The 12778-nt window shown below is 41.5% G+C and overlaps 1 protein-coding gene across 1 annotated transcript; it reads right to left on the reverse strand.

Annotated features, from left to right (window-relative positions):
• Positions 1-7917: 7917 nt before the first annotated feature.
• On the reverse strand, positions 7918-12656 carry LOC144600392 (glutamine amidotransferase-like class 1 domain-containing protein 3, mitochondrial). The gene is made up of 4 exons (XM_078411976.1): positions 12439-12656; positions 11957-12128; positions 9808-10009; positions 7918-8393 (listed from the first exon to the last, which is right to left on the reverse strand). Exons 1-4 carry the CDS (start codon positions 12547-12549, stop codon positions 8201-8203), a joined length of 678 nt encoding a protein of 225 aa, XP_078268102.1. The 5' UTR covers positions 12550-12656; the 3' UTR covers positions 7918-8200.
• Positions 12657-12778: the final 122 nt, after the last annotated feature.

Here is a 12778-nt window from a genome sequence, read left to right on the forward strand (position 1 = left end):
CTGTCAATGCCTTCCAAATGTACTGCTATTACATCTTAAGTAATTGACTCAAGCATCTTCCCCACTACCAATGTCAGGCTAACTGGTCTATAATTCCCTGTTTTCTCTCTCCCTCCATTCTTAAAAAGTGGGGTTACATTAGTTACCCTCCAGTCCACAGGAACTGGTTCAAAATCGAGAGAACTTTGGAAAATGATCACCAATGCATCCACGATTTTTAGGGGCACCTCCTTGAGTACTCTGGCATGCAGACCATCAGGCCCTGGAGATTTATCTGCCTTTAGTCCCAAGAGTTTACCTAACACCATTTCCTGACTAATGTGAATTTCCTTCAGTTCCTCCCTCATGCAAGATACATTTTCCCCTTGTATTTCTGGGAGATTGTTTGTGTCTTCTTTAGTGAAGACAGAACCAAAGTATTTGTTTAACTGGTCTGCCATTTCCTTGTTTCCCATTATAAATTCACCTGTTTCTGACTGTAAGGGATCTACATTTGTCTTCACTAATCTTTTCGTCTTCACATATCTAAAGAAGCTTTTACAGTCAGTTTTTATATTCTCAGCAAGCTTTCTTTCATGCTCTACTTGTTCTCTTCATCTTCTCAAATTATTCTGATACCTTGACTTAAAGGAAGATCTTTCACTCAACATTCTAGAAAACTCCTGTTCCCCAGAAAACTCCTGTTCCCCAGCTATTACACAAAGTCTACTAACATAGTCACAGCAGTACATTGCACTCTGCAATTTCAGAGGGGCAATGCAAAACACTGAAATGATTCTATAATAATAATAATAATAATAATAATACATTTTATTTATATAGCGCTTTTCATATACTCAAAGACGCTTTACAGAGATTTTGAGAACATAGGGAAATGAATAAATAGATAAATAAGTAAATAAATAAATGAACAGAGAAAGGAGACAGAAGGTGAGGTGACCTTCAGTGGTTGAAGGCAGTACTGAACAGGTGAGACTTCAGCGATGTTTTGAATGTGGTGAGTGTGGGGGAGTCTCTAACGGTTTGGGGTAGTGAGTTCCATAGGGTGGGAGCAGCGATGGAGAAAGCCCTGTCCCCCCAGGATCTGAGTTTAGTCCGGATGTGCGGGGATAGGAGATTGGCAGCGGCAGAGCGGAGGGTGCAGGTGGGAGTGTGCCTGTGGAGGAGGTCGGTCAGGTAGGATGGGGCCAGGTTATGGAGGGCTTTGTAGGTTATGAGGAGGATTTTGTACTGGATTCTCTGGGGGATGGGGAGCCAGTGGAGTTTATAAAGGACGGGGGTGATATGGTCACGGATCGAGGTGTGTGTGAGTAGACGGGCAGCGGAGTTTTGAATGTATTGAAATTTATTGATGATTTTTGAGGGTGCGCCATTGAGGAGGCTGTTGCAGTAGTCCAGACGGGAGGTGATGAAGGCGTGGATGAGGGTTTCTGCAGCTGTGGAGGAGAGGGATGGACGGAGACGGGCAATGTTTTTGAGGTGGAAGAAGGCTGTCTTTGTGATGTGTTTGATGTGTTTGTCGAAGGAAAGGGTTTGATCAAGGATGATTCCAAGATTCCGGATGTGAGGTGAGGTGGATACTGGGAGACCATCAATGTTGAGGATGAAGTTTTGGGTGGATTTGGTGAGCATTTTTGGACCAATGATGATGAGTTTAGTTATGTACAGTTTAGCACCATTGATAAGTTTCTTATCAAGAGTTTCTTTATTTTGTAATTGTTTGTTAACCTGAATGTCATTGTGGTTTTACCCTCATTCCGAAGTAAGCTTTACCAAAATAAATCCCAAATGTGTTCTTTAGCATTTAAACCTTGCAGCTTTATTTCCTACTGAGAGGATATCTTTGAAGCAGTGTTGCAAATTAGTCTTCATAACCCATTCAATGCCTTGGGACAGGAGCAGTCAACTCAAACCTACTTACCTCTACTAATGAAGAGAAATCCAGCATCAAGAAAAAACATTTTTTTCTGGAACAAAGATGTAGTCATTGGGAGCAAACATAATCCATGACAAACACGGAACAGATCAGAACCTGGTATCACGAGAAATTACCTCTTTGAATGTGTAGCAACAATTTCTGAGATATGCAACATCCTCATAATGTATGAATTGATATCCAAGACACACGGAAACAATTACTGGCTCTACCCGATGACTGCCAGCCCCATGCAGAGTAGGCAATAATGAAGTCAGTGTAAATGGAATTGTCATTCTTGAAACTACACTGCAACCTATGGTGGTCATATAGTGAAATGTTATGAAGAACTGATAGACCACTCTCAATAGCACTAAATTCACAACCGATGGGTTGGTTGCAGGATTGTTTCAACTGCTTGCACTTCTGGAATCCCGCACATACATTTGATATACAATGAGTGATTTGGTGGGTCCTGGTGTCGTTTAATGTTTCAATCATGTGTTGAATGAGGTTGATTCCCCATGATTGACTTGGCAAACTTTTCTCCTGGTCACAGAAATGAATATAGTTCACAAGGAGAATGACATGTTCCTGGACAAAAGAACAAGAAAGGGTAATTCTAGAGTAAGTTCAACTTCAGCAAGGATCAATGCTCAGGTTCTCTTCGCTTCAGTAAAGAGGTCCTAAGAGAAATCCACACGCTGCTGCAGGCACATCTACAAAGCTGGGCAAGGACAATGATACCTGACTGAACGGGATAGGCAGCATATCTGGAGAGAAGGAATGGGTGACGTTTCGGGTTGAGACCTTTCTTCAGGCTGAAGAAGGGTCTCGACCCGAAACGCCACCCATTCCTTCTCTCCAGAGATGCTGCCTGTCCCGCTGAGTTCCTCCAGCATTTTGTGTCTATCTTCGATTTATCCTAGCATCTGCAGTTCTTTCATACACAGTAATATCTGAAGTGGTAAAGGTAGCCATGCTTCTCAGATTTTGGCTTATCTGGCTTATTTCTGCTGATGAAGATAAATACAGTATCTAGAAATTCATAGTACCCCGCTGCATAATGCAGTCCAATGGAATTTCCATGAACAAAGATGTAGTAATTGGGAGAAAACATAATCTATGAAGACAGATGAATCTGTCACACATCTTCCCTGCAAAACTACAAATTGCTTCAGAGTTCATTTAAATAACAGACTTGTGTAACTATTGCTTGACTCAGTATGACATTAATAGAACCTTTAAGTGTCTTGCCTTAAGTCGTCACAAATACTTTGCATCTCATGATTTCCTACATTTCAGTACATATTACAAAAAGAGAAGCCTGATACTGGGTGTGACACTGTGTGAAGATGATTCACAGGCTGCCTTGCAACATATCCTAAACTTATCCTGATAATATTCTGAAGTCACACAGAAAAATGTCATCAACAAAATCAACATCAACTTAAACAGCAGAAATTTGCTGTAGGCAAAATAAGTGGTATGGTAGTTGCAACAGTACAACATCCTCCTCATGGTTTATGTATATATGCTAGAGAAATAAAAGCAAAAGATGAAAAAGATGTTACTGGATTGTGTGAGGATGTTTCTAGTGTTAATACCAGATGGCCAAAAAAACTCCAACCTGCTAAACGCAAAATTGGCAGCTGGTTCTGGCATTCCTTGCGTAGCATTGATTTTTCAACACCACTGCCGAATTTGGTATTGTCATAATGGGTAACTGATGCATGAATTAGTTTAGTTTAGTTTAGTTTAGTTAAGTTAAGTTCAGGGCAGTTTACTTTAGTTTACTTTAGTTTAGGTTAGAGATGCAGCATGAACAACAGGTCCTTCAGCCCACTGAGTTCATGTTGACTATTGGTCACTCATTCACTCTAGTTCTACATTATCGCACCTTCTCCTCCACTCCCTACATAGAGAGAAACCTAGTCTGAAGTGCAAAAAGAAGACACATTTTCAATATTGAGCCAGAATTTGATGATGAATAAATAGTAATAACTTAGGAACGTGACGATTCAAATTAGGATCAAGAGCGGGCTATTTTATAAGAACATGACTGATAAAATTGTCACCTTAACTTGATATTAATCACTCCTGATTTATTAACTTTCTATCTACCTCTGCCTTAAATATTTATAAATACTCTGATTCTATGAAACCATGCTAGGAGTTGATTATTCTCTTCACAAACAAATACTTTTTTTTATTCTCCATTGATTAAAGCCAATTGTCCCTATTCTAAAACCCAACACTGAAGTTCAGGAAAGGACTCAAAGTGCTGGAGTCACTCAACGGGTCAGGCAGCATCAACGGGTCAGGCAACATCAACGGGTCAGGCAACATCAACGGGTCAGGCAGGAACTCCTCTCACCCAACGTTCATCTCCCCTCCTCCACCTTACAATCAGTCTGAAGAAAGGTCCTGATCGGAAACATCACCTATCCCTGTTCTCCAGAGATGCTACCTGACCTACTGAGTTACTCCAGCACTTTATGTCCTTTTGTGTAAACCAGCATCTGCAGTTGCTTGTGTCTACATTCTGAAGTTCAGGATATAGCTGTACATACCACTGAACAACCAACATATCTTGACAGGGTTGTTGAGACCAAGGCTGACCCAGAGAGCTATTGACTAATTCAAGATCGTTCAAAGATACAGAAGAGATAAAGGATCATCTCTGTGAAATTCAAGTTCTGGAGAGAAACTATGCAAGAAATCTAGTAAACTAATGTAGGCAGAAAAGGTAAAATGATTGCAGCTTTCTCTCCCTTTTGTTGCTTCCGTTTACTACCTCACTTCTAACGTGGAAAAAATGTATTAACCATGTATTTATTTATTCAATTGCCCACAAGATGGATTGTATTGATAATAGGAAATGTTGTGATATAATTGGATTTATCAGGGATTTTCTGTCAGAGAAAATGGGAATAAAATTTAAGGAAGGGGACTTTTGAATGCAAGAAGAGTTGAGGAAGCAGAAGAGGGTTAATGTCTTCAATTTGTGACCATTCATTAGCACTGTGTGCAGACGACCGCCCACTGCTGTTTAAATATTAAAAGCAGATCACATGCCTGTTGCTCTGAGCAAAGAACGTCATGCACGAGTGAAGTTGCTGAACAGGGGAACTGGTCAGACCCACTGTCTCCATCCAATTCCTGTGAATGGCAAACTACTGGAAAAAAAAGAGGACATTTATCAGTCATCATGGTTTTAAACAGAAGACTGCTGGTAGTAAGCTTATGACAGGAGCTGGATGTCCAAGCACACATGACCAATTTTGTAAAACAAGAAATTTTCTGGAGGGTAATTCCAGAATCAGGACACCCCACAAAAACAGAGTGCTTGTTTATTTTTGTTCATAGTTTTTACGAGGAGATTAAGAATAGAGAGACTAGGATTTCCCTGACCTATTACTCTGCTATAGAGTTGTCTATTGTCTATTGTCTATTGACAGTGCAAGAAAGTATCTAAGTTGTAAGATGCTCAGAATTGTAAAAGAAATTATTAACACTGTTGACAGGAAATAGGAATTATAATTTACAATGCAGCACAGTGGCGTGGCAGGTAGAGCTGCTGCCTCACAGTGCCAGAGACCGGGGTTCAATCCTGACTTTGGGTGCTGTCTGCGCTGAGTTTGCACTTTCTCCCTGTGACCACTTGGGTTTTCTCCAGGTTCTCCACTCTCTTCCCACATCCCAATTTGTAGGTTGATTGGCCTCTGTTAATTGCCCCATAGTGTGTTGAGAATGGATGTGAAAGTGGGATAGCATTGGAATAGTGTGAATGAGTGATTGATAGTCAGCTTGGACTCGTTGGATCGAAGGACCTGTTTCTACACTGCATCTTTCAATTAATTAATCTGGTACTAAACACTTTCATTATCCTTCCCATTCCCACACCAAACTTTCTGTCTTAGGCCTCCTCCATTGTCAGAGTTAGGCTAAATGCAAATTGGAGGAACAGCATCTCATATTTCAATTGGGCAGCTTATAACCCAGTGGTATTAATATTGATTTCTCTAACTTCAAGTAACCTCGGTAATCCCTCTCTCTCTATCCCTCCACCACCCAAGTCACACCAGTTTCTCATTTTCACCCATCAAACAGCTAACAATGGTCTGTTTTCTTTATCATCGTTACTTTTTTGCATATCTTTCATTCATTGTTCTATATCTATCTACATCATCATACATATCTCTCGTTTTCTTTTCTCGTGAATTTCAGTCTGAAGAAAAGTCTCGACCAGAAACGTCACCTATTCCTTCTCTCCAGAGATGCTGCCTGTCCCGCTGAGTTACTCCAGCTTTTTTGTGACTTTAATCTGGTACTCTTCACGTCAAGAGGAAAATCTGGATGATCTAATTGCCACAAGGTAATGTTACTTACAATGTCTTAATACAGTGGGACAAAGAAACTAATTATGGTATGAGTGATGACAAGAGTTCAGGGCAAACATGTTCCTGGTAAAGGACAAGGCAGGTGGGAGTAAGAAAGCTTGGATGACAAGAGACATTGAGGCTCTGGTCATGAAAAAGGAGGCATGGGACAGGTATAGGCAGGTATAGACAGCTGGAGGACATTCAAGAACTGTGGAACACACTTACAAAGGAAATAAGGAGGGCAAAAAGGGGGCAGGAAAGAGCTTTGGCAGAAAACATTAAGGAAAATCCAAAGTGATTTTATAAGGGAAAGAGGGCAACGAGTGAGAGAATAAGGTCCCTCAGAACCAAAGTGGTCATCTCTCTGGGAGCCATGGAAGATGGATAAAATTATCTCTAGAGAAAGACTGGGAATCTTGGGACAGCTAAGACGATATGATATGATAGAACTTTATTCATCCCCGGAGGGAAATTGGTCTGCCAACAGTTATAACACACATGGCACCCAAAAACGTGAAATTCAAATTAAATTAAAAGTGAGAGAATAAAAAGACAAGCGATTGCTGGCTGGCTGCTGTGTGCACAGCAGCTTAACCGGAACAAATGCACAAATGCAGTCTTATCCCTGGGCAGAAGATTCTAAAGCTAGTGCTCCCTTCCCCCACACCCGGTCCCCCTTTGTTCTCCCACTGTCCCTCACAGTGGTCCCACCATGCCGGTACCTCCATTGTTCTTCACGGCAGTCCCCCCCAAACCAGGTCCTCCATTGTTCTTAATGCAGTCCCCCCATGCCAGATCCCCATTGTCTACCCCGCTCCCACCTCAATGGAGATGTCGAGGATAGTTCATATTAGGGCTGAGGTGCTGGACGTCCTAAGCCATATGATGATACATAAATCTACTGAGCCTGATTAGGTTAACTCAAAGACAGTGGGAATAGCTGTAGGGAGAGGTTGGACAGGCTAGGACTTTATCCCTTGGAACGCAGGAGGCTGACAGGTGATCTTATAGAGGTGATCATGAGGGGAATGCATAAGGTGTCAGAATCTTTTACCCAAAGTCTTTTACCCAGAGTAGGGGAATCAAGAAACAGAGGACATAGGTTTAAGTTGAGAGGGGGAAAGATTTAACAGGAACTTGAGGGGTGACTGTTTCCGCATTCTGACTCTGTCTGGCTAATCTTAAAATGACATGGTAAATGTGACAAAATATGATTGAATTCAATTGAGTGTTCTATGAACAAGAGCTGAGGAATACTTGTATTTGCATGAGTATTTCCATTAATTAAATCCTAGGTACATGGACCACCTCTCTGCTACATAGGAAGACTCTGCCAGTGTAGCTCAGCAGGTTAGGCTGGTCTCAAGAGAACATAGATAGGCGATGTTTCGGGACCCTCCTTCAGTCTGAAGCATCACCTCTCGGTGTTCTCCTGAAATGCTGTCTGACCTCCTGCGCTACTCCAGCATCTGTAGTTTCTGGTTTCTACATCTCTCAGCTGCATACGGCTACTTTAACTAGCCTTTCTGCTAGAAGATCTCTCAACATTTGGAGGCTGATTAAAAGATTACAGGTCAACATGAGATTTTATCCCCAGTGTGATAAATACTACAAACGTTTCCATGTATTGAATACTTTAATTAATTTCCTTTGTAAAAACATACATTTTGTACTTTGTAGAAAATGAAATATAGTAATAATACTTAGTATTATGGAATACTTTTTTACATTTGGTTTGAGTTTTCTTTCACATTAGTGGCAAACAGCTTCAAGAATTCCCTCAAAACAAATTGGGTTATTCAATTTTGCCAATAAATACCCATTCTAACAAATTTAATAATTTTAAGCTTTCAGAATTCCATAAGGACTGTATTTAATTATAGTAATTTACATCATGGGCTTATGCAAGTTTCAAGACTTCTTTCACCATTTCTCCAATTCCATCAAAAATCTCATGGATGGGAGCTTTGCACATGAAGGCACTGGTAGTCACCAGTTTATTTTTCTTGTCGATGTGTACTTCATTGACATGCTTATTGACGTGTTCACAGCCTAACTCTTTCAATGCCTGGGCTGTTTCTGCATAGGGCCACCTGGAAAGAAAATGGAAACCATCAATTACGAAAGAGGGAAACAATTACCTAATAGTGTCAGGGAAAAAAAAGATAAAATGTACCACATGACACATTCACAAAGTGTGAAGCAAGGCTACATCAAGAATTTGAATATACTATTGAGGCACCAATTTTCTGAATGATATTCTATTTCACTTTCAAAACCCTTTCAAGGTATACAATTAGTGTATTTACTTTCTTGTGTTGGAATAGTTCATTGCATTTTTAATTCTAAAAAAGTTACCATATTTTACTTTTTTACTGTCAATAAAGTAAATATTCAAAAATATTGATAACTATTTGAAGCATATTATTGTGGATATTGGATGCTGCTTTGTGCTTTACATCATCGTATTCTGATAGTAAGCAAATTACAGATGTTAACTTTAGTACACTTCATTACACTGATTTGCTAACAGTAAATAATACATGTCCATAATAGTTTTCTTTTAAAGAGGGAACTAAATAGAATATAATTCAGATTGTAAGGATTCAATAAAATCGACAAGGAGAACATTTCCACAAGGCATTAAGCTGCATGCCAGAAGAAGCAATGGGAGTCAGCAGTTTAACTAAAAACCTGAGAGAATATTGGTGCTGAACAATTGCGAATTTGTTTGAGATGAAAAACTGGTTGACAAAGCAAACTTCCAGCCTGAGGCTTGGGAGCAAAGTCAACAGTGGCAACAATCATCGAGGATCAGACACAAGTCACTAAGTGAATCATTTCTGAACAGGTTAGACCTGTGTGTGAATTGGACTAAAGTTAAATAAGACCTGATGTACACTTGGCAAAGAAAGATCCGTTTCCAAAGCCGCTGCCTACTTTCACTGACAAATATTTTGACATCATCATCTAATATTTCCAAAGATCATTTGTAATTAATCTCTTAATGCTCGCCTCGAGGCAGCAGTTTGACTGCCTGACCACGGGAGAAGATTGAGGAGGAGATAAGACTTTTCTTTGCCTTCCATCACAGTGAGGGTGTGCCTGGAGCAATCACTGTGATGGTTGTTTGTGTTAAAATTGTAATTCTGTGTCTTGTGTTCTTTATTGTTTACTGTCGGACCCTGACGTGAGAGGACGCTGGCGCTGTTTGTTCGCCGCTTCTCCGTCAGGACAAATCTTTCGTTTGTTTGTTTGTTTTTATGTCTTGTTCACTTTGTAAAGCGTCTTTGAGTATCTTGAAAAGCGCTATATAAAATAAATGTATTATTATTATTATGTTGAATGACAATGGATACCATCAATGATTCAGCCATTTGTTATTGGTCTAATATTCAACGTTTCATTAAAAATCTTAATTGCAATTGACTTTAACACTTTACATTGTTTGTAAAATAGCTGTGGGCATGGATTATTGGCAAATTTAATTAAAGGTACTGCACTTACTTCTCACATTGTGTGTCATAACCCACAGTTAGTTCACATCCCGGAATGAGTTTTGCTGCCAACACAGGAGAGATACAGCAGAGGCCAATGGGTTTCTTTGCAGCATGAAATGTCTTTATTGCTGATTTCACTGATGCCTCCACAGTGCAGTCCTTCCCTTTAACTGCCCAGTTGCTCAGATTCTTTGCAACCCCAAATCCACCTGCAAAGAGAAAACACAAAGAGATTTGACTGTTTGTTGTTTCTAATGCAATGATTGAATAGAACCATCAGACACTTGACTGATAAATTGGTATTGGTGAACTTCTCTTCTCTGCCTTCTGAGAACTATATTCTGCTCTCTATATCTTCCCCTTTGCTCCACCTATTGCACTCAAGTTTAGCGTGATTATATTTATCGTATTATCTGATCTGATTGGATAGCAAAGCTTTTCACATACCTTGGTACACATGACAATAATAAACCTAAGCATGTTTTATAGTCTTGGGAAACCTACAAGAAAATCACGCAACCTGAAATGTTTGAATATCAAAAATACATCTTATCATGACTTTAAGCTTGAACTGCTGGAAGCAAATAACTATATTTTTGACATACTAACTAAAATATAACATAGCAATATCTGGCCTGTGCCTGCTTGGTTGAATGACAAAATTGATTACTTTGCTTGTTCGTTGGTCCCTATATGCCTTTAAGAGGGATTGAATTATTTTCTGCCGATGAACTTTGACTTAAGGTCCCTCCTACCTGCCCTTCTTTACTCCAACTGGCATAACTTTGCTGAAAAGAAGCCACGGAGAAAGTGGATGGAGGATGTTTCCTCTTGTGGGAGAATCTAGAACTGCAGGTTACTGCTTAAATATAAGGGGTTCCTCATTTAGGGCAGAACTGGGGCAAACCCGTTTCTCTGAGAGTGTCATGAGTGTTTGAAACTATCTTCCTAAATCGCAATATTTTCCAGGCAGAGGTAAATAGATCCTTATTAGGCAAAGCATGAAAGGATACCCTGTGAGGATGGGAATGCGGAGTTGCGGTTGGAGCCAAATCTTCAATGACTATAATTGGCGGAGCAGGCGTGAGTGGCTGACCTGTTCGCGATTCACACGCGTGAACCTTTGTATGATGACTACATCAATGAATCATTGCTGGTGCCACCAAGAGGCTGTTCCGCCTCACACCAACAACCTGCACCGTGCCATCTAAAACGTTTCTCAGCAATGAACCTTTTCTATTTCACCGACCGTTGAAATGCTCAGGCTACTGAGAAAGTATCAACCACCGCCAGTCTCCATCTATGACTTAAATACGTTTGCAGGCAAGATTAGCAGAATGTAAGATTTTTTTTTAAGTTGGAGGGGGGGGGGGGGGGGCAAGCGGGGGTGGCATAATGGTAGAGTTGTTGTCTAACATGGCCAGAGACCCGGGTGCGATCCTGACCGCGGGTGCTGTCTGTACTGAGTTTACACGTTCTCGCTATTTCCCCGGGTGCTCCGTTTCAACAAATTTGTCAAGCTAGTTTACAAGCCAAAGGCTCTCGACCCAAAACGTCACCCATTCCTTCTCTCCTGAGACGCTGCCTGACCCGCTTGAGTTACTCCAGCATTTTGTGATTCCTTCGATTTGTACCAGCATCTACAGTTATTTTCCTACACTGCTATTTATTCATTGTCATAACAATATTTTGGACCAATTCCAGAGAAGTAGCTGGAATCGTCAATATAATCAGGGCCGTCTTAACGCATGGGCCTGATGGGCACTTGCCCGGGGCCCCACGAGCATAGCTGATCTGTGTATGTTAAATGACTTGCAATAAATAAATACTACTTTAAAAATGTAGGTTCAATAAGTGTTTTTTTCGCAACATTTTCGGTCCCTAAGTGCTTCTCACAGCGATCTGTAAGTGCTTTTCACAACAATGTAGCACCCTAAGTCCATCGCTAAGTGCTTTTCGGTAAGTGCTTTTCGCCGGCACCACAAGGGGGGGGGGGCTGGTAGGGAAAGGGGGGTGGGGGAGAGTAACGGTAGGGGCCCCAGTACACTGCTTTGCCCGGGGGCCCATAATGCTGTAAAAACGGCCCTGAATATAATTCAGATTGCCTAAAAAAAAAGATATAATGGATCGCTAGAAAAAAAGATTGGGGTATTTACCTGGGATGATCAGGGCATCCGTGTCATCGACGATGAGGCCAGAGAGGTCTTTGATGTTGCCCCTGGCAATCCGGCTGCTCTCCACCAACACGTTGCGCACTTCCTCAGTGGGTTGTCCAGTCTGATGATCCACGACGTGCATCTGGTTCACGTTAGGGGCATAGAGTTGCACCTGGAACAAAACGAAACAAACTTTTGGAAGCAACGAGCTAAAAAAGCAGAGGCAGCTGGAAGCAGAATGGGTGCGGTCGGATGGACGGTGAAACCGGTGACGGGAGTGGCAGCAATTGCCGAAAGCAAAAGGAAATTAAACAGGGAAAGTGAAATATTTAGCGTGAGACGCAAACATGAAAGGATTGGATCTGAGCCGAATGTCAATGTAACTGTGTGCAGGCGATGACAGTGTCAACGCGAGGTCGGGTGGAAAGCGAAAGTGAAGGAGCGGTTCAGGAGGGGGGTGAGCTGGGGATAGCGGGCGTTACCTCAGCCCCGGCCCGGCTCAGCTGAACCATCACCGCCGAGGACTCGTGCACCTCGGAGCCGTCGTACACACCACAGCCGGCCAGGATGACAGCCACTTGCTTCTTTGCCATGTTCGACCCAGGGGGAGCAGTAACAGCGTGAGGTTTCAGCCGAACCTGACACAGTGGCCTCCCCGCTGTTTGTCACCGGGTTTTATAGCGTGGAGTAGAGTGGAACCGCCCAGCGGCGGGGACTTGGTTATGTTAATCATGTACTTGGCTCTCTCTCTACTTCCTGATTAGTCCTGACCGGGTAATTCTCAGGAAAGGAAATACTCCTTCAAACGTTTACATCATATTT

The sequence above is a fragment of the Rhinoraja longicauda genome, chromosome 15, assembly GCF_053455715.1.
Source record: "Rhinoraja longicauda isolate Sanriku21f chromosome 15, sRhiLon1.1, whole genome shotgun sequence".
Taxonomy (NCBI): Eukaryota; Metazoa; Chordata; class Chondrichthyes; order Rajiformes; family Arhynchobatidae; genus Rhinoraja; species Rhinoraja longicauda.

What these genes read in the sequence shown, in the direction of transcription:
- LOC144600392 (XM_078411976.1), bottom strand. Translation starts at nt 12,549, where the DNA reads ATGGCAAAGAAGCAAGTGGCTGTCATCCTGGCCGGCTGTGGTGTGTAC. An exon ending in TGAGCCGGGCCGGGGCTGAG is followed by an intron (nt 12,129 to 12,438) that starts GTAACGCCCGCT and finishes GTTTTGTTCCAG; the next exon opens with GTGCAACTCTATGCCCCTAA. An exon ending in TATGACACACAATGTGAGAA is followed by an intron (nt 8,394 to 9,807) that starts GTAAGTGCAGTA and finishes TTTTCTTTCCAG; the next exon opens with GTGGCCCTATGCAGAAACAG.